This window comes from Poecilia formosa, unplaced genomic scaffold (assembly GCF_000485575.1).
Source record: "Poecilia formosa unplaced genomic scaffold, Poecilia_formosa-5.1.2 Scaffold539, whole genome shotgun sequence".
In the NCBI taxonomy this organism is placed as follows: domain Eukaryota; kingdom Metazoa; phylum Chordata; class Actinopteri; order Cyprinodontiformes; family Poeciliidae; genus Poecilia; species Poecilia formosa.
This window is the reverse complement of record NW_006800478.1, coordinates 222,222-250,139: the sequence shown is the minus strand read 5'-3', so window position 1 is coordinate 250,139 and position 27,918 is coordinate 222,222. Positions and strand designations below refer to the sequence as shown.

General features: G+C 38.5%; 1 protein-coding gene across 1 annotated transcript in view; it reads right to left on the bottom strand.

The window, feature by feature from the left end:
• Window positions 1-334: 334 nt before the first annotated feature.
• Window positions 335-27,918, bottom strand: part of LOC103129362 (intersectin-2-like) — a 46,662-nt gene continuing 19,078 nt past the window's right edge. Inside the window, exons 10-40 of the mRNA XM_007540418.2 lie at window positions 27,011-27,148; window positions 26,800-26,888; window positions 26,416-26,678; window positions 25,375-25,524; window positions 25,149-25,289; window positions 24,662-24,749; window positions 24,338-24,477; window positions 21,933-22,069; window positions 21,075-21,835; window positions 20,878-20,999; window positions 19,290-19,535; window positions 19,023-19,219; window positions 17,541-17,587; window positions 17,257-17,423; window positions 16,892-16,922; window positions 16,517-16,638; window positions 15,257-15,353; window positions 14,976-15,167; window positions 8,573-8,694; window positions 8,367-8,473; window positions 6,920-7,103; window positions 6,075-6,173; window positions 5,906-5,989; window positions 5,733-5,816; window positions 5,591-5,653; window positions 4,890-5,039; window positions 3,888-4,006; window positions 3,723-3,805; window positions 3,555-3,638; window positions 3,293-3,466; window positions 335-1,977 (exon numbers count right to left, since the gene is read on the bottom strand). Of these exons, the coding sequence (XP_007540480.1) occupies window positions 1,835-1,977; window positions 3,293-3,466; window positions 3,555-3,638; window positions 3,723-3,805; window positions 3,888-4,006; window positions 4,890-5,039; window positions 5,591-5,653; window positions 5,733-5,816; window positions 5,906-5,989; window positions 6,075-6,173; window positions 6,920-7,103; window positions 8,367-8,473; window positions 8,573-8,694; window positions 14,976-15,167; window positions 15,257-15,353; window positions 16,517-16,638; window positions 16,892-16,922; window positions 17,257-17,423; window positions 17,541-17,587; window positions 19,023-19,219; window positions 19,290-19,535; window positions 20,878-20,999; window positions 21,075-21,835; window positions 21,933-22,069; window positions 24,338-24,477; window positions 24,662-24,749; window positions 25,149-25,289; window positions 25,375-25,524; window positions 26,416-26,678; window positions 26,800-26,888; window positions 27,011-27,148 (4,624 nt within the window). The 3' untranslated portion in view covers window positions 335-1,834. The remainder of the gene's footprint in view (window positions 1,978-3,292; window positions 3,467-3,554; window positions 3,639-3,722; window positions 3,806-3,887; window positions 4,007-4,889; window positions 5,040-5,590; window positions 5,654-5,732; window positions 5,817-5,905; window positions 5,990-6,074; window positions 6,174-6,919; window positions 7,104-8,366; window positions 8,474-8,572; window positions 8,695-14,975; window positions 15,168-15,256; window positions 15,354-16,516; window positions 16,639-16,891; window positions 16,923-17,256; window positions 17,424-17,540; window positions 17,588-19,022; window positions 19,220-19,289; window positions 19,536-20,877; window positions 21,000-21,074; window positions 21,836-21,932; window positions 22,070-24,337; window positions 24,478-24,661; window positions 24,750-25,148; window positions 25,290-25,374; window positions 25,525-26,415; window positions 26,679-26,799; window positions 26,889-27,010; window positions 27,149-27,918) is intronic.

Genomic DNA, 27,918 nt, shown 5'->3' with positions numbered 1-27,918 from the left:
TATCCAGGAGAAAATAAAACAAGCCAAATGTATGGAAGACCTGAAGGGTGATAAATTGATTTTAATTGATTTTTTTTTTCTTTTAACTTTATGAGTTATGAACAAAGGAGAAAAGCTTTAGGAAAGGAGATATTATTTTTTTCTTTTATTTGAATAAAATAAAAAAGTAAGTTTAGGTTAAAAGGGAAATCAAATCAAATAATTATGTCTCGACAAGTTTCATTTTTCCTTTCCTTTTGTGTTTTACTTTAATAGATACAATTTCTCTCTTTATTTATTTTTAAGAGCTGATCTAATTTTTTTTTTTTTTTTTGGTTTTACAGAATGCATTATATTATTATTAATAGCATTTAATCCCTTCAGTAATAATGTACAAAGTTATCACTGATTATGTAAACAGGATCAGTTATCCTCAATAATAATAATACATTAATGCCATTATTAGAAGTATTAATTATGGCAAGAATAAACTTCCATTCATTAATAATAAGAGTATTAATTATCCTTATTTGTGATTCATTCCAATTTAACTTTAGATTTATTATCAATGATAAGGATGGTATATTTATAGAATACAATTCTATAAATTAGAACAGTTATAAATTATTCTAATTCATAATTATTTTAATTCTAATTACAAATTAGAATTAGAATAAATTATAATTTATTCTCTAAAGAGAAAAATAATAAAAAATATCGCAACCAAAACAGTTGTTTTTTTTTTCCACTGGCTGAATATGAGAAGAAAAGATAAATTTGGTCAGAGCCCTAAAAACATAGAAATGTCCCTTCAGGGCTTCCATAGACTGTAGAAGTTTTCAGTCTGGTAACCTGACCAGGATTTAATGCTGCATGTTTGCTGAATTTCACTCCAGACGCCACAGATGTTTCAACAGGAGCAGACGGATCAATTAGAAATAATTAATTTGTGCCGCCTTAAAATGTTATCCTCCTTAAATCCTGCATCTGTAAGACTAACACAGGAAGAGGTCAGCAGGTCAGCGTCTTATGAATTAAAGTTACTTGGCCTTGATTGAAAAAAAGCAAAGAAGAATGATCTTGTCTGAACAACTAAAGTCTTAAAGTGACATTTCTCTAAATTAACTCCACAAATCAAAGCCTCCATTGTTGTTTCTTCAACTTCTCCCCACTTGGGAAACTTAAACTTCACACATATATTGATACAAACACACCAGAAAACAGGAAATGACCTCAAAACATCGAGTCCAGAGATCTTCTCCCTACTTTAGTAAACCCAGCGGAGAGCAGAGCGACAATCTGAAATTTCTCGTCCCGCTGTCGCAGGCGTTTCACGCTGCCGTCCGTCATCTGTCGTCCATCGTTTGTGACGCTTCTGATGAAGACGAGTCAAACAGCGCGAGTCGGATTCTCCTCAGGAAAAAATAAAATATTCAAACTTTAACATACTCCTGTCCTGACAGCCGGAATAAAACTACTTGATCATGAACTAAATGGCTGGAATCGGATGAGAAGATTTGGCAAAGGGAGAATAAAACCCGACTTTTTTAACAGAGAAGTCAAAGAATTACAGGTAATTTCACTGATTTAACCGTTTAAAAAAATAAAACAAAAGGCTGTCTTCTGGTTAGGAAGCATTTGTTTGACAGAAACTCTTGCTTCCCTTAATCAGGAGGAAAAGTGGAAACAAAAACTGGACAATTGCTGGATACAGATGACGGCCGATCCAGAGGACTGGGCGGCAGCGTCAGAGGTATTAGTTCAAGTTAGTTTTGCATCTTTAAGGCGTTGAACATGAAACAGTCCAGAGCTTTTCTGCTTCTTGTCGTCTTTGGTAAGTTTCTGAGTCTCCTCGCTATTTGAAGAGCTGCAGGTCGAGTCGCACCCACACCTCCCCGGTTGGGACTTCGTGCAGAAGAAGACGCCGCGTCACCGGTCCCTTGTTCTCCAGCTCCTTCTTGATGGTTGCCACGGGAACTTCCGTCCGCCCAAGGAACCCTGAGGAGAGAGAAACGGACCATGGAGCGTGAGATAAACTTCAACGTCTTTTACTGGGATCTTATGCGATAAACCAACATGAAGTACCATATTTTCTGCACTATACGAGGCACTAGATTGTAAGGCGCACTGTCAATGAACGGCCTATTTTTAAGCTTTTTCCAGTTGTAAAGCGGACTGGACGATAAGGCCCATTAAGCGAAACAAAACAGTCATAAGTCAGTCAGTCAAAGCCCAGTACGCATTACTCCACGACGCTGCTGACTACGGTAGCCGTAATGTAACTAAAACATTTTGACAGAGCGCTGTGAGCCACACAAAACCACTTCAAGGTCAGTAAGCACAACCAGGATAAATCCATATTAATCCACTAGAGGGCGCTGTTCCACTCCAGAACAACATGTAAGGCAATGTGGATTATAAGGCGTCGTTTCTTCATAAAATTAAGGGCTGTAAAGTGTACCTTATAGTCCAGAAATTACGGTACTGCGTACTAGTGAGGTGAGTAGAGATGAAATGATTAATCATCTACTAATTTATTAGTCGATTAATCGTTAACTGGAGTAGAGAGACTCAAAAAAAAGGTCAAAACTGTATAAAAATGGTTTCCATGAAAGATTCTTATTATGAAGGATTCTTCATAAAGTCATGAAATTTATGGACAACCCTGACCTCCATCTTCATGAGAAAACAGTTTCTCCAGTCAGAGGCTTCTTCAAATTCACTGCAACACAGACTGCTGCAGGAGCAGTTTCCTGCCAACAGCCATCACTGTCTACAGTAACTTTTTGAAGACTTTGAATTAATACATTTAATTTCTGATCCATGAAGTATTCTTTAATTTGAATTAAAGGATTTCTCAAACATGCATGAAAGAATCAAAGCAACACTCTAGGCTGACATCATAATATAATGCAAAAATAAAAAAAGTTGATTTTATATAAAAACGTCTCCATTAACAGGATTTCTTCTGGGATTATCCTGTATTTAGCTACATCCATCTTGGGAATGTTTTTCAAAATTTATGTTGGTGGTGCTATGAATAGTCACAGCCATACAATTACTTAAAGAAAAGTAATAAATAGTGTTTTCATCATGACTTTACTACATCTAATTATTGTGACAAACTACAACACAGTGTTGTGTTTCAGTTCTGATTCAGAGCAGCTAAAATAGATATTATGCAGCTTTTTGTCAGGTTAAAAGGCAGAAATCAGCCAGGAATCGTGCTGCTCTGATTGGATTTTAGACATCAGAAGTGGGTAAATATTACAGTATTTAACCAAGAGGTGAAAGGATTTGGTTTGCAGCTCACCATCTGGTGAAAACTGGTCTCTTTCAGAGATGGTGATGCAGAGGACGTCTTGGTAGAGATCTCTGATGTGAAACTGACAGTTGAAGCTCCATTTTGGGTTCAGGGTGTCGTTAATCGTCCTGGACGTGAACGTCTGAGCGCCCATGGTCACCTCGCAGTACGGGTTGCTTTTACCTGCAGGAAGCAAAGAAACACGACGAGTCTGTGAGGAGAACAGGGTCATGAAGCAGGGAGATGAGGAGGAGATGAGGAGGAGACTCACCGTTGGGTTTGGCTGCTTTGAGCTCGGTGGCTTCCAGGATGGTGACAAGGAGTCTGCCGATGCCAGTGCCCTTTATAGAACGAGCTGCACACACACGTTTGACGGTTTTAACGTTTAACTCAGACCAGAACGCAGCAGAGCCAAACATGGCGGCTCCGAATGACCAACCTTGATAAACCTTTTCCCTCTTCTTCTTCTCGGTCTCGATGAACTCCTCAGAAGCCACTTTTATCTTCTGAACCCAGGAAGTCCTGACGGTACACAGAGAGTTGGTGAAAACACTGAATCTGCTGAGCTCATCAGAGTGATGCTAGCTGGCTGGTGAGCAGCTACCGCTCGTTGATGTTGTCGGTCCGCAGCACGTAGACTTTGTCGATGTGGGAGATGTGGAAGATGGGCTCGTCGCTGGAGGGATCCGGAAGCTTCACCAGAACCTCGTTCAGCAGAACAGGCTGTGGAGAAGAGGAAACGGGTTTCCACTTTCTAATGCGTCATTTCTTTGCCTGGTCTGTCTGTTTAGTTCACTACTTTTATAAACTGTGGAGTATTTATTACTTTAGACCAACGTTTAGCTTAATACTGGAGCAAGACCAAGAGAAACTCCTGTTAGCTTGTTACTTAGCAACACAGAATCAAACATGGAGACCCGACATTTAGCTTTATACAAATCTAGAACTCGACCCAGAACAGCTGGAACCAACACTTAGCTTTTTACCTCTTTAATCCAGAACAAAGTTAAGACCCAGAGAAACTTCTAGTAGTTTATAAATTTTATTAAACAAACATGTACCTTTAAGTTTTTGTCTTTCTTTTGGTTTGTTGTTTTTGTTTTCCTTCTAATTCATGTAAAGGTTTGAACTGCCTTGTTGCTGAAAATGTGCTACATTAATAAAATTACTGCCAGAGGCAGAGTTATAATAGTTTGGGTTTTCTTTACTGCTTAGTTTTATTTTGTTTCATTTTAGTTTAGTTTTATTAGAGTTCTTCTTTTGCACTGTTAAAATTCTCTTTTTTTTCTTTGCTACATCCAGAAATGTAAACTTCATTGTAAGAGCATGTTATTATTGCAAAAATAAAGCTGGAAACTTTTTGAAGACGACTCAACAAAATCAGTCCATTTAGGTCACAAGATTAAAAAAACATCTCAACACTGTGGAGGATTCTGGGTGATTTTAACAACGTTAAATGTGAAAATCAACGACCAAACAAGTTGAAAGGCTAAAAAATGCTGTTTTTACTGCGGCTTTAACTGATTATTGATTATTCTGGTGATTAATTGGATAAAAATACAATTAATGTTTAAAAATGAAACTGGTTTCTGTGGAGGTTCCTTACTGGTTTGTACATCTTGAGCTGGACGTTGTTCCTCTTGCTGAACAGCTTGTCGGGCCCAGAAGAGGTGAACTGTTTGGCAGCATGAGTTAAAAGCAGGAAGTCGTTGAAAAGAAAAGCCCAGAGCTCCTTGCTGCTTTTTGCCTTGTACATCTGAAAAACAGACGCATTAAATAATTAAAAAAACAATAAAATTACAGTTGGAAAAGACAAGAAAATCTACACATTTTAAAAGTCAGCAAAGGGACAATTTGTACTGTTCCAGTTTTATTTTCAATCCATTTAGGGCTGAATATTCCTCAAATCTGCCAAAATGTATTTATTTTTATAATTTTTTTTTATCTTCATTCGATATATTTTCGAAATATTGCAACTCTGAGACTGGCAGAAAAAAAAGTAATTTTTGATCCGTCATTTATCCCAACATAAAGTAATGCGTTCATTTACAACTAAATATATTGATATGGATATTTCTGTCTGAAACTGCTGTGTCTGTATATACATTTTTTTGTTGTTTTAGGGATGTTCAGATGTTTTTTATTAGAGACAAATTCATCAAGGTTTAAAAAACACTGTAAGGGCTTATATTTAAAGTTATTTTTTGCTACCTTGTCATTTATTGCATTTAAGAACATTTAAATCATTAAACTTTCCGTCTTCTTCAGAACATGCAGACAAAGTGGTGTTGATTCAGATTTGCTCACCTTTCCGCTGTGCAGCAGTTTCCTGGGGCCCAAACAGTTTGTCAGAGAGTTAAACACCAAATGCTGTGAGAAGAGAGAAGATTAATGAATCTCCTGGATTATAATATCTTTTTTGAGTTTATGAGTGCTGAACGCTCATCACCTCCACAGCGCCGTCACATTGTACGTGGTTCTGGATCCACTCCAGCCTGTCAGAGTTCTCCTTCTCCCTGACGCCTTCGTTCACCTGGACAGAAACAAAAACGTCTGGTCGCCGCTTCACCCCGAAGAAAAATCAGCAGCATATTAATGAGATCAGATTAAAATCTGAAGAACCTGCTGACAGAGTTCCTCCGCTTTCTCCAGAGCCTCTTTCAGGTGGCCGTGGTCAGGATGGCCCTCTGCTGTGCACTCCAGGATCTACACACACCGAAGATCATCTTTAACGGACAACAACGAACGGACGGCAGAGTGACTGCATCGGGTCACTGACTGGACGACCTACGTTTTTGATGTGCAGCGGGTAGCGAGTGATCCGCTGCATCGGCTTCAGCAGGAAGCTGGACAGCGGCATGCCTTTGCACCTGTAGTCTGTTGCGATTTTCTGGACAGAGAAAAGGCGACGCAGCTTTAAAAAACGTTATATGGATGTAAAGATGTAAGACTTCAGACATACCTCAAGCTGGACAATAACATGTAAAATCCTGAAAAGAGCCCCGGTTATTTTAAACTCGAATAGTAACTTATCGGATGATGCTGCAGCTGTAAGACGGGTGGGTGTGAAAATAAGTTCATACTTCTTCCCACTCCTTCAATATAAATACACTTTACTACTGTTCTTCTTTTGTTTTAAGTTTATTTTGTTTGTATGCAACTTTATTCTTTTATTACACTACATTCAGTAAAGTCAAACTAAAACTCAAAACTTATGTTGTAGCAGAAAGACTTTCAGTTTTCAAACTGACTAGACCATGTCAAACTCGAGGTCCGGGGGCCAAATCTGGCCCGCCTTTTCCCTGTTGTTTGGCCCTCTGCACTTCTGAGAGCCTTCAAAATAACGGTTGTTTTATCCATCAAACCACTGCAGTTTTCATCTGTATTCTGCCAAATTACATCATTGTGACAACTTTTTGAATGCAGAGGCGTTTATTTATTTATGTTTTATCAGTTTGTAAATGGGTTTTATCAACTACCCAAAGGGGCTCTGTAAAATTAGAAAATAAATACCATTTAACTCTATAAATCTCTGGGTTAGCTCTATTGGGCCACACAGACTAAATCTCCCGTTTCCTCGGCTCCAAAGGCTTCCTGACCTCTTCCCGACCTTCCTCATTTCGTTTTCCCTCCTACCTTGAGGAACGCCTTGAATTCTGGCTCGTTGTCGGTGCGGGTCTGGAGCAGCGTGGCGCCGTTGAACTGGGACGAGCAGAAGCTGATGTAGGGCTGCATGTGGGACAGCTCAGAGGCCAGGATGTCACCGATCTTCTGGACCGGCACGTTGTCCCCCGTGGTTTTCTTCCGAGCATGGAGAGCCCTGAACGCAACATGTGATCCATTTAAAACTTAAATATAATAAGATATGCAGCATCTATGGTTAAATTTATCAGCTTAGATAGCATCCAGAAATGTGCAAAAAGTATTTATAAGTATGATTGCTTCCTAAAAGGTTAGGCATTTTGTTTTATTTATTTACAATGTTCAGGTCTGAGTAACTTAAATCTAATTTTCTCTGCTCTCATTTATAGACTGTTTGTAGATTAATATATTTCCATGTTATTTATGTATTTATAGTTAGTCATATTGAGTTACTTTTAGGTATATATACATTTTATAAACTTTATCTCTTGTGGTTATATTTGTATTATTAAAATTTAACACTTAGATTACATGTGTCAAAACCCGAGGCCCGGGGGCCAAATGCAGCCCGCCATAGTTTTTTATGTGGCTCTTTAGACTTTAGAGGGAATCATAAACAGAACAGTCAAGATAACAGTGTGCTTAAATATTATTTTATCAATAAGTACTAATTTCTAAGTTAGTACCACAGATATTTAATTTTTATTGCAAATAATCACAAAACCCTGGAAGGACTGATCAATGTGAAAAGATGGTCAATATAATGTAATTTAAAGAATTTCTAAGTATTTTAAAGGTTTGTTTGCTGGTTTTATCAATACATTCTGGCACCAAAGGGCCCTTTAAGAGCCTCCATGATCTTGATTTGGCCCAAAACGAAAATAAGTTTGACAGCGCTGCCTTAAATGGAGTAACTTGTCAACAAATAGGCAATTTCCCTTTGGGGATCAATAAAGTATATTCTATTTTATATTTTTATATATTCTTATTGTTCGTTTATGTGATCTGGACTATGAGTCTGTAATCAAATCTACTGATGATGTCACGTTCAACAGACTGTAGACATTTCAAAATAAATCAACTAAAAAAGAGGGAAAGGAAATGGCATTGTATAAAATGTAACAATTTTTTTATTTTTTGCTTTTTCTACTATTTTGATCAAATTTTCCTCTGAAAATGTTCTAAAAACCCACCAAATGTGAAAATCAGCCCAAATTTGATCAACTTGCCCAAAGTTGTTTTTTTCTGGCCTAGTCAAAGTCCAGCAGGTGGTTCTACAAAGTGCTGCATCAGGGGTCTCATTACAAATATCAGGGTTTCATTAGAGAAAATAAAAACAGGCCATGATGTGCTACCACAAAGTTGTTTAAAACATCTTTTTTTAAAATGCTGAATACTTCATTTGGTTCTGGTTCTGTTCGCTCCACCAGATGATATTTACTTCACGAGTTTACTGTTGCAGGCCAGAAGCTCCCTCCAGTTGACGAAGATCATGGCCATCTCTGCATCAGTCAGCCGCCGCGACTCCGACATCGGCTTGTAGAAAACCTGCAACCAACACAGCAGTAAGATGAACGTGCAGAAATGAAACGAAGAGCAAAGCAAATGTTTCGTCATATTTTATTTGCACTACTTTCATTTACTTACATCCAGCACAACCTGCAGGTCCTCCACATATCTCTCCTCCGCCTCTATCAGCTCGTGGATGTAGCCCTGCCTCTTCTTCTCCTGGGGGCTGAGAGAGTCCAGGCTGGCTGGGTCTGAACACCCTGCAGGACGGGAGCAACAATCTGAACATTTCAGCCACAAACGGAGGGCCCCTTAAAGATTCTGAAGTACAACTCATTTCTGAAACTTTCTTAAAGGTGACCTTCATGCTTCCTCGAACAGGTTAGTTTAGATCTATGGGTTAAACAAAACATGTTCGTCACATTTCTTTTTAAGAAAATAATTCTGAGATAAATAGATTTTAGTCTGATCAGTTCTGCCTGTTTTGAGTTTCTTTCTGAATGTAATGTTTTAGGACCTCTGTTACTTTTAAATCCAAATTCAACATTTACACTCGCACATGAAACAGATGTGCAATTATACAACCGTGCATCTCTGAAAAGCAGACGTGGAGCCTCCTGCACAAACAACAAGAAATGCAGGAAGTCGTTTCTGGCTGGTAAGTCAACAACAAAACACTCATGTATTCCAGCAGCCATTGTACAGCTTGTAAAAAACATTCTGGAGCTCAGCTTTAGTTGCTAGGTAACGGCGTAGTGCCCAACAAATGTGACTTAATAATTAGGAGGATTTTGAAAAGGCTATTTTTCCAGACACCAAAATAAACAAGTAACTTATTGCCAGAAAATGTCTGAAAGTTTTTTTAAGTGCTCTGACTGTTTTTAGAAGCAGTTCAGACCCAAATGGAAGTACAAAAGTTTTTCCTTTTTAAAGGAACGAGAAGAAAAAGGACAGAAATTTCCAATCAGTAAATTAACACTTACCATCTAAAAGATCACACCTATGCCATTCTGAGATTCCCAAACAAAGTGGCCGCTCCTCACCAACAGAGTTATTTCTTTCCTCTTCCTCACTAAACTCTTCCTCTTCCTCACCCCAAAGCCTTAAAAACTGAAATCTGCCGTCTGAAGTCATTTCTACGGCCGATTCTCTCTGCTCAGGTTTTACAGCTTCCTCTGCGTTCGTGTCCTGCCTGTCTCGTCTGAGCTCTTATCTCCTCGTCACTCTCAAATCTGTTTGTACCAAAACAGGAAGAGAAATTCCTCCTTTCCCTCTTTACTCACAGGCCTGTTTAGAGAAGATACAGGCTAAACATTTTTCTGCTTTTCCATCTTGAAAAAGCTTGAAAAACCGGAAAAAACAAAAATGATTTTTACAAATGTTTCCTAGAAAACTTAGAAAAGAGTTTTAAAAATGGGAGAACATTTTTACCCATTGGGGAAAAATTCAGAAGTGATTGAGAAAAAAACATTTATGAGGTCACCTAAATCACATTTATGGTGCTAGCAGAGAAAACATAAACAGTAAAGATTTCTAAAGATGAAATAACATGCTTAAGAAAAATACTTGACTGAAGCATCGTCTCAAATAACCCTTTATTCATTTATTTAGAATCAGAAAAAATCATCGGTATCAGGCAGATATGCAGAAGCAGTCACACCGACCAGCACCAGAAATTATTGACACCTTCACCGTTATCTGTTCTGCTAAAAGCTCTGAATTCATAACATCAGCAGCTTCATGTTCGTACGCTCACTCCAGCTTCATTTAAAAATAAATGCAACACCTGAGCTTCTTTTTGTTCGCGTCACAAAGTAATATATTTACTTGTTGATCTGTAGGACAGTGCAGTCAAAAAATGTGAATAAACTCGATAAAAAGCAGATTTTAGTGTTCTGAAAAATATAAGACCAACATAATCCATTTGAAACCTTTTTCCACAAAACTGATTCTGAACTGAAACTAAAACATCCAAAAGGTTTTGGTCCAAAACCGGCTCATATTTACGACTGTTCATACTTTGAAAACACAAACTCCATTTGAAGAAAAGTAACACAGGACATGATTCTGCCACCACCATGCTTCATGAAGTATGTTTATAGTGACATTTTTCTGTAACTGTTATAATAAAACAGCCAGATGAGTCTGTACAATTTCCCTTTTCGGGAATGTAAAAAAGAGTAACTGAAAAGTAACTTTTCCTTCCACTTGTGAGATGTATTATAAAACATTTAACATAGTGGGGGAAAAAATCAAACTGTTGGGTGAACAGTTGGTATGAGATATGGATATAAATGACAGAATCTGAGTATAAAGGAGTAAAATAGACTCAACTGACAAATGACCACTTGGGAAAAAAAAAAAAAACTAAAGTTTTTTTTTTTTTTCTTTGTAGGCCTCAAACTAAAAAAATACTTTATTGTAACTATTAGGATTGTTTCTCTTTTGACACGAAACAAATTTCTTTAAACTCATCATAAAATCTAACAATGCAAGAGCCACTTGAATCTATTCCCACTAGAAGTTTCTATCAGTAGTTTTGATATAAACGTTCTGGACCTCAGCTTGGGTTGCTAGGTAACGGGCTGAGCTCGGGTGGGGTTGCTAGGTGATGGGCTGAGCTCGGGTGGGGTTGCTAGGTGATGGGCTGAGCTCGGGTGGGGTTGCTAGGTGACGGGCTGAGCTCGGGTGGGGTTGCTAGGTGACGGGCTGAGCTCGGGTGGGGTTGCTAGGTGACGGGCTGAGCTCGGGTGGGGTTGTTAGGTAACGGGCTGAGCTCATTTTGGGTTGCTAGGTAACAGGCTGAGCTCTGGTGGGGTTGCTAGTAGTGCCTACTGAATGTGACTTATAAATGTAAGCAGGAGTCTTAAATCTTCCCCAAACCAAAGGGTGCACTTCTAAGCTTCTCCAGTAGTAGGCGTCTACTTTGTTTAGCAATGAACCAGAGTAATAAAAAGAAAATGCAGGAATCTAAAGTCTAATTGCATGCGACTTATGAAGACAACATTTTTAATAAACTACAGCTCTGTTGGTGATGTGTAGAGTTATTTTTTGGGTGTTTTAGGATGCCTGGATGTTTTCTCTAAAAGAAAAGGTCTGTAAAAGAAAAGGCCTTTAAAAAGTCTTTTAGCCCACAGACCTTATGGAGATCCAAGTCATAAGCAGAAACCTCTGCTGGTTCTACATCATGTCCAGGGTGTAAAAACCCATAAAAACAGGTTTTTCCTCTCCAACAGATTTTAGATGAGTTGTAAAAAATTTAACATTAAAAGTGGAAAAAGGTCTAAAATGATTCATCTTGATCATACGTGGTATTTTAAGAGGACGTGAAGATTTTTTATGTCCATTGCAAAGTATTAATCATAACAAATACAGTTTCTAAATTCATACATCTCAAGAAAATCTGAAAGAGCAGCAGGAAAATAATTAAATCCCTATAAAGCTGTAGGATAAACACAAATTTATGTTTGTAACAGCAACACCAATACCACTTATGGCTTTTAAATAGATATATATATATTTTTTTAAAAAATCTGTGACCCAACCGAGTTTCATTGGCATTAAATCAACACACAAGCAAACATGAGAAACCAAAGAAGAAAAACACGTTTCATAACCACAGAGTACATAAAAGATGGACGCAGCCACAACAACATCCCTTTTGTTCAGTATCAACTTGAATTTAGGCTTCCACTACCTTAATCACTGACTGAGTTTGGTCCACAAACAGCCCCATCCACCTCACCATTACTTTAAATCTATATTGTTCATTGTTTGCAAAAAGACAATCATAAGATAAGAGTTTAGGAAGAAATGTCCTTTCCTGACTGGCCTTTTCACACAGTCTGCTCAAGATGCGACTGAAGAGCCTTTGGTGTTTATAGCCGTCTTGTTAGTAAGGAACGGAGGAGAATGTGGGGGTCAAAGGGCGCCTCGGAAGCAGGAGATGTCACAAAGCTGCATCAACACTTGTCTGTAAAAGAAAGCCAAGACAGCGGGGAAAAAAAAATCTCGAATCAGAGACGCCGATGGGATTCTGCGAAGCTTTTCCACAATGCCACGCTTTAGTATTCACAAGACTTTCCACATTTTGAACTGTTACAGGAATATTTCAGTGTATTTTAGTGAGATTTTACATGAAAGACCAACACAACGCAGTACATACATGTGAAGTGGAAGGAAAATAACAAATCAGAGTCTTAATTAACTAAAAACTATCTAAAAAGTGAGGCGTACATATTTAGCCTTCCACATTAATTACTTTGCATTACTTATCAGTGAGATATAGAAGCTCGTTATAAGTAAATAAACTGTTAATATTGATTAGAAAGTACTTGTTCCATTGGCAGATTATTTCACTTATACCATGGGAAAATTGTCTTGTTATAAGTAGCTTTATATATCAATGGAACTAGTACTTTGTAACCAATATTAAGGAATTATTCAGTTGAAAAAAGTCTATTTATCCTGCCAAAGACTTACTTGTAAGTTAGTTTTACTTATTTCAAGTGAAAAAAGATATTTGCCCTAGAAATTAGACTAAAAATAGTTGGTAAGATTAGGTGTTTTTGCAGTGAAATATCTCAGGCTCAGTGAGATTAGATGGAAAGTGTGGGTGTGGCAGGAATGACAAGTTTCAAGCCTCAGATTCAGAAGGATTTAAAATATGATTTGATCTGAACCTGTAGCTCTAAAGTGAAACTTCCTCCCAGTCTCGTGGTTTTTTTTTTTTTACCGTTTTTTGTTTTGTTTGAGGCTGGATGATGGTTTTGCAACTTGGATTTAGAGCTGCAACTAACGATTATTTTAGTTACCAATTAATCCATCGCTTATTTTAACAATTAAGAGAATAAATCTGCAGATTTTTCATTTAAGTCTCGTTTATACCATTTTATAAATACATTAAAAGATGCAAATTAATGAATAATTCCTTTTAAATAAGAAAAAATGCTATAGTGAACACTTGGTCATTTGTAGCGAAGGATGCATCTGATGCAAAAAAATAAAAATACTTCTAACAACACGTGAAAAGCTGCTTGATGTAACATCAGTAAAGCGTGGGACTGACCTGGGGACTAACTTTTGGATTAATTGATTAATAACTGAATAACATAAGGCTCCTAACATTTTTTTTAAATTTATTTATTTAATTAATTAGGTTTATATATATATATATATATATATAATTTTTTTTTTTTTTAACCAGGTGAAGCTAAAACTAAGACACTTCAGTTTTGGGTAAAACAGAGGGTATTTTTCATCTTAAATGCAAAATGACAATTATTTCAATCATCAATTCATATGATGATTGAAATAATTAATCGTTAATCGTTTCAGCCCTACTAAGAATATTGTTTCATAACGCAACTCTGCTTTGAACTTCTCCATCATTTTATGTTTCATTTGATGAGTAAAGGAAGCTTAATATAATCTGAGATACTCTTCAAATTTTAATTTGAGAAGAAAATGGAAAACATTAATTTCCTTTTTCACCACTTTGTGTTGGTTTGTCACATTAAATCCCAATAAAACGCTTAAGTTTGTGCTGAAAAGGAGTGTGAATACTTTTGCAAGGCAGTGTTCATTCTAAAAACACACAGAGAAATGAGCGGGAATGACCAAATATGGCAGCTGTGGCTCCGTGACGTGTTTTGTCAAGGCTGTGTGAGAAGGGCCATAGGCTTTTTACAAACACAAGGTCGCCCCCTGCTGGCAATTAGAGAGAATGCAGCTGTTTGCATTCCTTCTGGTGACCAGCAGGGGGCGAGCAGGCTGTGTCCATCTTTTACATACAATCCATGGTTAAACAAGAAGCCTATTTCATGTTTTTCTAACGTTAAAAAAAGAATCTTGATCTTTTAATCCTTTCCTAGAGATTGTTTTGGGATTTAAAACCTCTAAAAATGTGAAAAAAGAAACGTATCTGGATACAAGGTGAAGCAAAAGAGAGGAAAGACAAGCAACAGAAACCCACCATCGCTCCATTTAACACACTTTCCTGCAGATACAGCGACACCAGTTCAAAATTTGAAACAAAAACAAAAGAAATCTGCAAGGATAAAAGGCACCGAGGTTTCAACAACCCAGAGAATCAACACAGTGAGCCAAAAATCATTCAAAGAACCGTTATTTATATAAAGGAAGACATTCCTCCTTTTTCTGGTTTCCCCTCAAATGGTTTAGTTTGCAGAGTGGAATAATTAGAAGACAGAAAGTCCAGATTTTCACCCCATCAAAGCAACAGAGTGTGAAAGTGGGTCTCTGTGGCCTGGAGCAGAAGAGGAAGAGGAAGAGGCTTTCTACCACCCTAGAAGGAGAAAGACAAAGGAGGAGAAAGAGAGAGAGGAAAGGAGGAATAAAACAAAGGAGGAAGTGAAAAGAGGGAAACAACAGGAACTGATCAGAAATTATTAGTGATTACAGAAAAAGTTTGATAAATCAGCAGATTTAGGATTAGTTTCAGACATATGGAGCCCCAGTTTCAATGCACACTTCTTTGCTTCCATGTTTTGTGAAAAATTTGAGTTTTAGTTTTACTCACATTTTTGACTGGGTTCATTGTCCGTGGTCATCTGGACGTAATTGAAGGGGAACAAGCCGGTGACGCCATTAACCTCTCCCTTCCACCATTCGGGGTTGCTCTTGTCTAAAACATTGATCAGTTGCCCTTTAGAGAAGCTCAGCTCGTCCTGGTTGGCCGCTGTGTAGTCGTATATGGCGATCACTTGGCAGACTGAGCAAACAGGAAAGAAAAGAGTCATTATTTATGAAAATTTTTATTTATGCTACTCGGATGTCGCATCCAGAGCTGTTGCGTCTTACCGGACTGTTGAGCAGGAGTGGATTTTCCGCTGTTGGAGCCCAATATTTTGACATGAGCGGAAGGGAACCAGCCTTTCTGACGTCTCTTGCCGCGTGCCTGAAGTCAGAGAAGATCAAAACGCACACGGATCACAAAATTTGAATCACCGAGAGGATGCAGAAAAATGTCTCCACAAAGAACACATGGATTTTTACAAGAATAACATTATTATTATGAAGTTACACCACATATTTTCTCTTATGAGAGCAAATGGACAGAAGCAAAGCTTTATCCAAACATATTACTTGTAAGTCAACACAAACTAATTTACTTAAGAGTATTAAATAAATCACTTCAATTGCACAAAATGCGACTAGACTGATATTGGAAGAAATTACATTCTACTCCCTTTTCATTTATTTTGTTTAAATTGAAGACTATTCTCTTTTGATAAGAATAATTATTCATCAAGCTGCATTTCTACTATTGAGCGTGTAGTTGCAGCAGTTCGCCACCAGAGGGCGTATCGAACACAGTGAGTACTCCTGACTCAGCAAGCCAACGGAAATTCAGCGCTCTAACGGCTGTTAAAACAACGGAAAACACTCAATGTTGGTCTCATATCTATCTATTAACAGACAAATTAGTAATATAATTATAGCAGTGTTTAAGTCCATGCTAATATGGGGGAAGTTGGCCATTTATCTCTGAGTGTGTAATGGTTAAGTGTTATTTGTTAGCTTGCGTAAGCTAGCTGGCAGCTAGCCGTTAACCGTTACAGGTGTTACACCATATTCTGTGACCGCCGTATATTGTGACAGTGGAAGGCGTTGTAGGAGGCGCTGTTGCAGTTTTACACTTCGCCATACTTCGGCCTTACGCAAATGAAAAAACCAAACGAAGAACAAGTAACATATTATCACTAATATTGTTATGGAAATATACATGGTCACAGAATATGATAGCTCTTATAAGATATTGTGACCACAATGCAACTTATTGTAAAATCCTAAATATTTAAACCCAACTGTTTTTGCCAACTCTCTCCATCTTAAATATAATGGGACTAGTGCTGCTATGACTGTGTGAAGTGAGCTAAGGTGGAACAATTTATGTTTAGGAAAAGTTATTAATATTTATTTAAAAGGAGCCAGCCAATGGTAATTCGTTGTCACACAAACGGCTGTTCATCAACAAAGACGCTTGTTGTTGCTCTCTTATCTGTCTGTCAGGAGTGTTGAGGAATGTTTAAAAATATTAGAAATATAATTTTCACACACCTGAAGCTCTCCGAGCCACCAACCAGACGGGTTCTTGCTGAAAATGAGGATAAGCTGACCACTTTCCAGACTCAGCTGCTCCGGGCTAGCAGAGCTGTAGGCTTTGGTCACCTGAGCGATCTCTGCACACATGACATCATCATTACTTTAAATTTATGACCAAGATATTAATCTCCATTCTTCATGGTTATTTAGGAAAATGGTACACTTAATAAAATTTAATTAAATAAAGGAAACATTGAGCAAAGTATACCAGTGTGTCTTCAAAGTGCTCTTTCTTTTTATGCAATTACTGCTTTAACAAGCAGTAATTGCATAAAAAGTCAAAGGACACCAAGTTGAAAATCTTAAACAAGAAAAAACATAAGCGCTTACCTTGCTTTTTCTTTCCAGATACACTTGATGTCTAAAAGGAGAAAAAATAACTTAAATTTAATGCACATAAACATTCACACACAAAAAAGGAACACATGATGATAATATGCTATATTTATATTTGTGGTGTTTATTTTTTGTTTTTTCAAAATAAATTGAAAAGCTATCAAAAACAAAACACTTTGAATTTCAGTTTGCGAATGTTATCAGTTTATCGCTACCATCTCAGGATGACAAACTTATAGGGGTCATTCTTGCGCCTTTTTACTTTAGCACAACTTCTACGTTGCAAGAAATGATGGTGAATATGTAAAATTTCTTGAACTCGTGTAGCATTATTCAGAGTTTGTGCAGAGTGTCCTTACGTCAGCCTCTTTGGGTTTGACGTAGTTGCTGGGGAAGGCGCCCGTGTGTTCGCCCGTCGACCCGCGCCACCACTCTCCATCTCGCTGGCTCACTAAGATCACGTCGCCCTCTGAGAACGTCAAGTCATCAGGCTCTGGAGACTCGTACGGGTACAGCGCCACATACTCTGCAATGACAAAAACAAACATAGATGAACTCTACTGATAACGCAGATAGACACGACAAGAATGACAATTTTCTGTGTTAATGGTATAAAGCCACAGTAACTTGAGTTTTACTCTACCTTCAAGCTGAAGGGTGTCAACTGTATCTGAGGTGGAGCTCTTGGGTCTAAAAACAGAGAAAAACGTCCTTCATTATTCTTTTACATTTGTTTTGCATGAGTCCTAAACAGAAAGCAAGCTTCAGGAAATAGAAACTCCTGAAGTAAAGAGTGAAGTTTGGAACAAACACTGGACTGACAGGTAAAGCAAGAGCAACAGCCGCAGATTCAGTTTCGCCACAACATTCATCCCAGAACCAGCCGACATTTATCATTCACAGAACAGCAAGTTCAAACTCCTGGAGGTGAAAAACAACTAAAGAAAAAACTACATAACTTTGCTGTTTTTTGTTCCAGATCAAGCAGCGTTCATTCTTTAAGTTAGAAGACAGTTTTAAAGCTGTGATAAAATCTTTCCTAAAATGTACACTTATAAAAACCAAACAAACAGGAAAGGAGTCTTTGGTAAACAATAGGCTGAAAGGAGAAGATAAAGGAAGCCAGAAGAATAAATGCAGGTCATTTCATGGATGTTTGAGTGATTTTTTTGTTTGTTTCTTTAAATAAAGAATATATTTTTATGTTATTTCTGTAATTTCTGTGTGGATATCTTTTTGTTTTAAACTGTGAGATTTATTTAGTGAACATATACAGCAAAGACTGTTGCAGATCAGCCAAACCTGGATCTATAAATTAATATTTTCTTCCCTGGAAACATTAAAACAAACTTAAACTGACCTATGAACCAGGACAGATCTACAAAACATGGAATAGTTTTATAAACAAAGACCTCTTTAAATAATAATATGTTCTTTTTAACTTATCGAAGGGGATTATAAGTGGTTATTTTCGCTCCTTCTGGACTCCAAATTACATCAGTAAGTCCCTCCAGTTTTTTTGCAAATATGCAAAAGTCACACAACATCTACAAGTGTCCACATTTTTTGTCTGATTTTTACTGCAATTTTATTCTCAAAATTGGCCAAAACATTGAATTTAAGTTACTGCTGCATCAGCCTTACTTGTAACACACACAGCAATTAACAAGAAGTCACGTTTAACATCACACATTAGCGCAAATATCGTGAAAATTCCTTACAAATATTTCCAAGTTAGCGCCATGAAATCTGTTATTTTGATTTTAAAAAAACCCACAAAACAATCATGAAACCCTGGATCAGTGTGAAAAGATGTTAAATATTATTGAATTTTAAGAAACACTTGCTGAATGCTGAAACAAACAGCTATTTATTGATATATTAACAGTTTAATGGGTTTATCAGTACATTCTGTCACAACTGGCCCTTTAAAAACATTCTGATTTTTTATTTGGCCCAAAATGAAAATGAGTTTGACCCCCTGGTTTAGGTCATAAAGCTACATTTCTGGATTTGAAATTCATTTAAGGTGAAGTCCATTTAGGGTTTTCATTTGTTCTGAGCTACGATCATGAAAACTAACAATAGTAAGAAACTTTTGATGGAGCCCTGATTCATGACTTACTCTGAACCTTCCTCTTCTCCCAGGACCGTCACGTAGGTTTTGGGGAACCAGCCCTTTTCACCGTTCAGCTCCCCCAGCCACCAGTTCTCCTGCTGCTCCAACACGCGAATCACGTCGTCCTTGTTGAAGTTCAGGTGGTTGTCCGTCTTTGCCGTCCAGGAGCAGAGCGCCTGAGCCAAAACGTTCCCCACCACCGGCTGCAACAGAGGAGACAGCTCAGCGAAACATCGAAGTGCCAGAGGACCAGGAGGCGGTCGCCGTGGTTACCTGTCCGTGCGTCTCAGAAGGAGCAGGGTGTGGAGACTGCGTTGGGGTGAAGGCAGACTTTGTGCCTGATCCCTTTGCAGCTTCCAGCGCATTGGAAAGCTGCGCCTGGATCGACACTTGAGGAGCGGCAGCGGCGAGTTTAGCTGACGGGCCGACCTTTTCAACGTAGCTCTCTGGGAAATATCCCATCTTCCCCTGTTTGCTGCCGTACAGCCAGCCCTCCTCTTTCTCTGTCGTCTCGTCCACCTGGCAGCAAACAGACAGAATCGATTTTTACATCACGAGAAGGACGCAGGAGACTTTTGACCAACAGAATAACTTCTGAGACATCAGCTACGTTAACCTGAGGGAAGTTGGCAACGATTTTTTTAATAAATATTTAACAAAGATACTAATTAATGTTTTCAGAGGTCATAAAAGGTCAAGCAGCAAGTCCATATTTACAACATCCAACACATATGGTGCCAATCAACTTTGCTACAAATATTTCAACTGTAGAAACATAGCACAATTAATTTATACAGCTCTGGAAAAATTTAAGAGACCAGTTTCTCTGATTTTACTCTTTATTGGTTAATGTTTGAGTAACATGAACATTGTTCTTTTATTCTGTAAACTACTGACAACATGTCTCTGAGATTCCAAACTAAAATTTTGTATTTATTTGCACAAAATGAGAAATGGTCAAAATAACTAAAAACATGCAGTGCTTTCAGATCTGAAATAATGCAAAGAAAACAAGTTCATGTTCATTTATAAACAAAAATACTCATGATACTCAGGAAGAGTTCAGAAATCAGTATTTGGTGGAATAACCAGGAGGTTTTCAATGGGGCTCAGTGCACTGGGCTCTTAGTTTTTCCAGAGCTTTATAAGTTTTGTTTGACTTTGTTAAGGGGGGTAAAGCTGACCTTTGTTGACCTTTGACCCCGGAAACGTTTTTCATTTGTGAACTCTTAAAAATGATAATGACACAAATAAAACATAACACAGTTGACGGACATCATATTTTGTCTAGTTTGAAGAAGGTGAGGGGAGATAACTTTAACCTTTAACCTTTATTTTCAATGCATCTGAACGGCCAGATACTAATCTTAACACCAACAAAATAATCTGATCTCTGCCACTTCCATAAAATGGATACACATCAGATTGTTTCCATCTGAACGGTCATGTCGCATTTAGAGAGTTTCCCGCTTCCACCTCTGGACGTTTATTGTGATGTAAACAAATCAAATAACTGAAGCGCATCATATCACAGTCAGTCGTTCCAGTTAATGCTCCACAAAGTGTTGTTGCCATTAGTTGAGTTTTCTTTTATCAGCTTCCTTCGTCTTGCTATGATCTGGTAACGATGTCATCGGCTCCATTGCTGAATAAACTTTGAAATCGATCCATAAACGTCTCCGTCCGTCATCGTTTCTGTCGTGTGATGTCAGCAATCTTTTCTGGGCATTTGGGTCGCTTTGGGGTCGTAAACCGTTCACACAGCATCTCACTGGATTTAATTAGTTTTATGAATCAGATTTCATGACACCGTCAGCCTTGAGCGTTAAAACCGGCCGTGTTTCCTAAATGACGTTTTTACCTCGATGATGTCGTCTGCTTCAAAGCTGAGCTCTTCGTTGTTGCGCGCAGTGAACGGGTAAAGTGCTTTGTAGGATGTGAGGGCAGCAGACTTCCTGTGCTGCGCGGCCTTCGGCTGTCCACCTGTAGCAGCAGGTGAATAAGGAGGTGAATTAATCTGGATTATAATCCAGGAGAAAACAGAGTTGTTCTGCTCACCCTTCCTCTCCTCCAGGCCTCTCAGCAGAGCCGTCAGCTTCTCCTGGATGTCCACCTTCCCTCCGTTCGGCTGCTGCTTACGGGATCCCTCCTCCCTCTTCTTCTTCTCCTCCAGCTCTGCTTTTCTCCTCTCCTCTTCCTCCTGCTGAAGTCTTCTCTTCTCTTCCTCTCGCTTCCTCTTGTCCTCCTCTTCCCTCCGTTTCTCCTCCTGCTCTCTCTTTCTCCTCTCGTCAGCGTCTCGGAGCGCCGCCTCCGCTGCTCGATGTCTCCTCCTCTCCTCTTCCTCCCTCTCCCTCCGGCGCTCATTCTCCTTCTTCTCCTCTTCCATCCTCCTCCTGTCCTCCTCCCTCTTCCGTCGCTCCTCCTCTTCCTTGCGTTTCCTCTCCTCCTCTTCTTTTCTTTTTTTTTCTTCCTGCCTCCTCTCCTGCTCCAGCTGCTTTCTCTCCTCCTCTAGTTTCCTCCTCTCTTCCTCCAGTTTTCTCCTCTCCTCCTCCTGCCTGCGTCTCTCTATCTGCCTCACGCGCTCTTCCTCCTCTTTTTTCTTCCTCTCCTCCTCTTCTCTCCTTTTCCGTTCGGCCTCCTCCTTCGCTCTCAGCTCTCGCTCCGCCTGCTCCCTGGCAGCCTGGAGGAGAGCCTGTCTCTCCCTCTCCTCTTCCTCCCTCTTTTTGGCCTCCCTTTCCTCCTCAATTCTCTTCTGACGTTCTTCTTCATCCCTCCTCAGCTTCTCCTGCCACTGGCGCTCCTTTTCCAGTTTAATACGCCTGTGAAGACATTCATGGCGTTACTATAAACTCCTAATGACGACGATAAAGTCTTAAATATCATTTATGATGAAATCTATAAAGTTCTGCTGTGGACCTTTGGGTTTCCTCCTCTTGTCGCTTCTTCTCCTCCTCCTGCTCCTTCCTTCGGATCAACTCGCGCCGCTTTTCCTCTTTGACGCTGCGCAGTTTCTCCAGAGCCGCCTGCTGCTTCCTCTGGCTTTCCTTCAGTTCCTGACGCATATTAAAAAATAAAAACACATTTAGAAGCAAATCGTGATCATTAATTTACCAGGACGATAAATTGTCCCAAAATGATTCCAATAAACAATAATATTGTTATTTTGAGACCGTTTTCAACAGCAAATAATTCAAGTTTGGCGTCTCAAAGACAGTTAAATGTAATTTTGTACAGAAAACTTTACACTGGACAACACTTTAAATATCAAAAACAAAAACACAACAACCAAAAACAATAAATAGAAAGAAAATAAAAACCAAACAAAACCCATAAATGAAACAAACTGTGACATCTCAGTAAACAGAATTGCCCTTCAAAAAATACTAATAATCAGAATGAAAATTATCGAGCCATCAGGGATGTCCAAAGTGTGGCCTGAGGGCCATTTGGGGCCGTCTGGATGATTTTGTTTGGTTCCTTGGTCCACAGTTTAAGAATGTCAGTAAACGTCAGGGGTGTCGAACTCATTTTCATTTTGGACCAAATCAAAAATCTGAATGTTCTTAAAGGGCCGGTTCTGCCAGAATGTATTGATAAAACCATTAAAATGTTAAAATATCAATAAGTAGCTGTTTGTTTCAGCATTCAGTGTTTCTTAAAATTAAATCTAGAACATCTTTTCACACTGATCAGTCCATCCAGGATGTCGTGATTGTGTTTCCTTTGCAATTAAAATCACAGATTTCGTGGCGCTGATTTAGAAATATTTGTAAGGAATTTTACGATATTTGCACTAATGTATGATGTTAAATGTGGCTTTTTATTAATCACCATAATGATCACCAACTATAACCTGACATTAAGTAAAGCTGAGGCAGCAGGCTGAAAATATTTTGGAAAATGTTTACCTGTCGTTTAAGAATCTGTTTACATTTTACAGATTCCTTTTCTACAAAATTTAGGCTACTTTGCTTAATTAAAATTTTTACTTAGTATTTTGTTGAGGAGATTAAAACAACAAATGTCTTAAAAAATAAATCTTCTCAGTTTTAATTAAAACAAATGTGGCCCTCAAGTTCTCTCAACAATTTTGTCCCCAATGACAAAAGGTTTGAACACTGCTGGTCTGCACTAATATCTTACAGTTTAAAGGAGAGGCAGTACAAAACAAGGATAAGAAATGAAACAAGTCAGGACATGTTAAACAAAGACAAAAAGAAAATGGAGAAGGAGTTTCAAAGAGACCTAAGGCGAAACATTTAGTAGATGGAAGAGTTTACGGAGGCAGGCCAGCAGACAGAAGACAGGCTGAAGCATTTTGTCCTCAGCTCCCAAAAACTGAGGCAGGAAATGAGGAGGGATGCAAGAGGAGCACGGATTAGAAAGGAAGTGAGGAAGAGGAGGACGGATTAGAAAGGAAGTGAGGAAGAGGAGGACGGATTAGAAAGGAAGTGAGGAGGGAGCAGCGGACGAGGTTAAAGGGTGAAGTGGGACGAGACAGAAGAGAAAAAGAAAGAACAAAATAAGTCCAAGAAGCATTAGGGGGTGTTCGAGATTTAAAAGTTTGCAGAAATCTAACATTAATGTGAGGGAAAAATAACTTTCTTTACAGGCATGCATCATCCTACCAGCCTACATCTCAAACATTCAACCAATTCAACCTTATACTACTGTTTTGTAAAACCACTGTACAAATAAACATTTTCTACTGATCTTTTCTTATATATTTAAAATTAAATGCAAAGAAGAATTGAAGTCAAACTGTTTGTGAGCACAAACTTACTGACTAAAGAGTAAGTTTAGTCGGTAAGTCTAATTGATGTCAGACTATAATCTGGCATCAATTAAAGCCGTTTAGTACAAGTAAGAATGTTTTTGACATTTATTGAGTAAAGCCTTCAATAAACTCCCAATTATTAGAACAAAAAGTACGGGGATTTGTTGATTTTGTGTGAATTCTCAAGAAACTTGAGGGACCAGTTGATATAATCTGACAGTAGATGGATAAAAACTGCATTGATTTTATTGATAACATAATATTTAAGCACTTTGAGTGTTTAGTCTAGGCTCTAGAAGACCACATAAAAAGCTATGGCGGGCCAGATTTGGCCCACGGGCCTCGAGTTTGACACATGTGGATTAGAATCAGAGAAATACGTGCAAACAACAGGTTGGTGTTGTCTTTATGAGGTGGAGAACTCTTCATTCTTTGAATTAGCTGAGAAGCGTCTCTGTAAAAAGTGTCAGCAGCTTCACAGATGTAGACAAATAGAGATAAATTAGAGAGATGAATGCCCTGAATGCCATTTCTTCACTCCTACCTGCATGTCTTTGTTGTACTGGTCCATCTGGGCCAGCTTGGCAGCCGTTTCCTTCTCCAGAGCTTCCAGCTGGTCTCTCAGTTTCATGCAGCTCCCTCTTTTCTCTGTGACTCCCATCTTTAGGTTGGACATGGCTGAAGCTACAACAAGGTCAAAAACACACAATTCCACAGTCAGAGAACATTAAGAAAACTCTTCACATCTTTCCAGTCAGAGGTCAATACTTAAAATCACATTTCACTTTACAAACTAAGCAGCTTCAAACTGTTTGAGATTAATCTGAGTTTGGATCAGTGGCACGTCTGACCAGCCCTCAGTACTAACCAGGCAGGTTATTCAGGGACATGTTCTGGAGTTTTTCTGCCAGTCGTTTCTTCTCTGGAGTCAGCTGGGACAACTTCCTCTGAAAATCCTGACCACATGCAAACACAGACAATTAATTAAATACATGTCACATCAAAGAGACGATTTATGCTAGTTTGATATTTAAAAGTATCCAATTCATCTAATACTCTTTGATTAGATTAGATAAATTAGAGAGTGATAAATGAGAGAGAAATGAGAGAGAAATTAGAGAGAGAGAGAGAATAGAAAGTTATATAGATAAATTAGACAGACAGACAGATAAGAGAATGAGAGAATAGAGAGTGAAATAAATTAGAGAGAGACTGATATATAATCTACTAAACTTGGATTCTGATCTATGAGTGTTACGTATAAAAGAATGAATAAATAATATTTCTCTCAACTTTCCAAACATCATTATGAATAAAGTATGATTTATCTGACCAAACAGAAGAGCGGATCAAACCTCTATCTGTCTTTGCAGAGCGTTCAGATCCTGTTGCCGTGTGTCTTTCTTCTGATCTAGAAGATCGAACTCTGTCCTCTGGAGTTTCTTGTTGTTCTGAATGTCCCGCAGTCGGTCAGAAATCTGACGCTGTTTGTTACCCTGAAAACCAAGAGTTCAGACAAACTTCCAACTTTGCAGGCATATGGTTGGAAAAGGGAAAAATAGGTGTCTTTTCAGGACTCACCACTGCCTCCAGCTCCATCTCCAGATTCCTCTTCTTGGCCTTCAGCTTGATGATCTCGTCCTGCTCCTGCTCCTTCTTCATCTTCAGCTCGCCGCGCTTCCTCCTCTCAAGCTCCTCCTTCCTCTGTCGCTCCAGCTCCCGCTGCGCCGCCTGGAGTCACCGGAGGTCAACAGGGTTGCACAGTAACATTCAAGCACTTTTCAAGCATTTTCAAGGTGAGATTTTAAACTTTTCCAGCATCACACTCTGGAAATAAAAATACAAAAAAGCTAAAAAAATAAAATAAAAAAAAAGATACAGCTTCAGTTCACTGGTATATGTTGTCATTCACAAGTGTTTATAATTTTTTTGATAGCATTCACATGTAATTTCATGTTTTGATTAATTTTATTGTTGATCTGAATGGAATGGTGGAATCAACTGACTCACTCTTTGGTTACCTAGCAACAGCCTTTTGACCAACTTGTGGTTGCCTAGCAACAACCTGTTGAGTAACTGGCGCAGCAGTTTAAAATCTGCTTCATAACTGCTTAAAAATATAAAAACAACACAGTGGAGTGAAAACTGGATGAAACGGAAAAGGTCATTCATTTTGTAAACATTTGTGATATTTACAACAAAAAACTAATCAATATTTATTGATATTGACCAATATAAAGTGCTTATATTGTGATCCGTTTTGTTTTTAGCCATAGAAATAAGAAATATTCATTACACTGAAACAATCCAAACAAATTGTATTAAGGTAAACAATCTTCCTGTTTAAATTAAATTAAATGCTTAAACACAATATACAAAAAGTTACAAAAAAAAAAAAAAATCTCTAAAAAATGTCCATGTGATGTTTTCTGGAATTTAGCAAATAGAAATAATTTTGGTAATTCTAACTGCCCTAAAAGAAGAAAATTTTAGTCTGATTTAACTTCAGACAGTGAGAAAAAACTTGTCAATGTGTAAATGTTTTCCATGTGTAGGCTTTTAATCAAATATTAGATTCCAAAACACCTAAAGTGAAAGCCGCTCAGCACTGAGTCGCCTCACCTCTTTTCTCTCTCTCTCTCTCTGCCTCTCCTCCTCCCTCTGTCTCTCCAGTTCCCTCTGTCGCTCCAGCCTTTGCTCCTCTTCCTTCCTCCTACGCTCCTCCGCCTCGCGGGCCTCCCTCTCCTTCCTCTCGCGCTCCTCCCGTTCTTTCTGAGCGCGCCGCTCCTGCTCCTTCCTCTCCGCCTCCAGCAGAGCCAGTCGTCTTTTCTCCAGCTCGGCATTCCCCTGCTCTATGTTGGCTTTGAACTTATCCTCAAACGACACTGGAATGGAAAACGTCGTTTTTTTTTGTTTTTTTTTTTAACTCAATGTCAATCTTGCTAATGACACAAAAAAAATGTGGATGTGAAAGAAGGATAAAGTAGAGACTGTGGGAGTACTGACGGTTAGTTTTGGGTTTCTGTGGCGGTTCTGCATCGAGGTCGTCAATCATCGCCGAATAGAGGTTAGAGCTGGACCCATTCATTGCACTCCTGTAGCGCAGATTAAAAATAAATGACTACAAAACATCCTTAAATTGGCAACTAACTGTGCTAAAGTTATTCCAAGAATGTTTCCATGTTTTCTAAAGTATTTTCAGACTGTGTCGTCATACCTCTGTGAGGGTGGTACCAACTCGGTCGGCAGGGTGAGTGGCAGCGGTTGTCCGCTCTTCGCCATGTCAACAAGATGCATAGCCAGAACAAACTCCTCCACGTTCAGCTTTCCGTCCTTATTCACATCAGATAAAGTCCTGCAGACGTAATGAATCACTAATTAAAGTTTTTACTCAACTGTAAAAAGAGTATTATCCATTTTCCAGCTAGCGTATCATTTCATAGCACATTGAAGTAACGTTCAGTTGCTATAAAAATGCTATTAATATTCAATATAACTTACAATAAAACATAATTTCTACTTGGTAATTTAATGTCTTGAAATTGGGCCTCTGTCTCTTTAAGAAATTCCTGATCTTTCCAACATCATCGCAATGTGGCTCCTCTATTAACCCTTTAACAGTGTTTTTGCGATTATAAGTAGATCGTATATTGTTACAGCTCCACCAGGTGTTTGCTAATTGCTGCTGGCTAGTCTGAAGGAGCTGAGTGGGGGAATCGCAGGGGAATGATGCTCTGTGAGGCAGAAGCTTGTAGACTGCAACTCTGAGGTGGAGCTGTGCCTCGAAGGCGGGGCTAGGTCCACCCAGGCATTTTGGACAGCTGAATGGTTGCCATGGAGATTAAAGGATTTCTCAAACACGCATGAAAGAATCAAAGCAACACTCCAGGTCTGTTTTTGATGAGGAAATAACATTATAACATGAAGTAAAGTCAATTTTACATAATAATGCCTCTTTAATTAACACAGCGGGTGGAGAATTTAAAATATATGTCAAAACTAAGGAACATTTAATCTCCTGTTTTACATAAACAGTTGTGGACTTTTGGAAGTTTAAAAAGTCTAAATTGTCTTAGACCAAAGAATTAGTGTGATTTGCTTTATATATATATATATATATATATA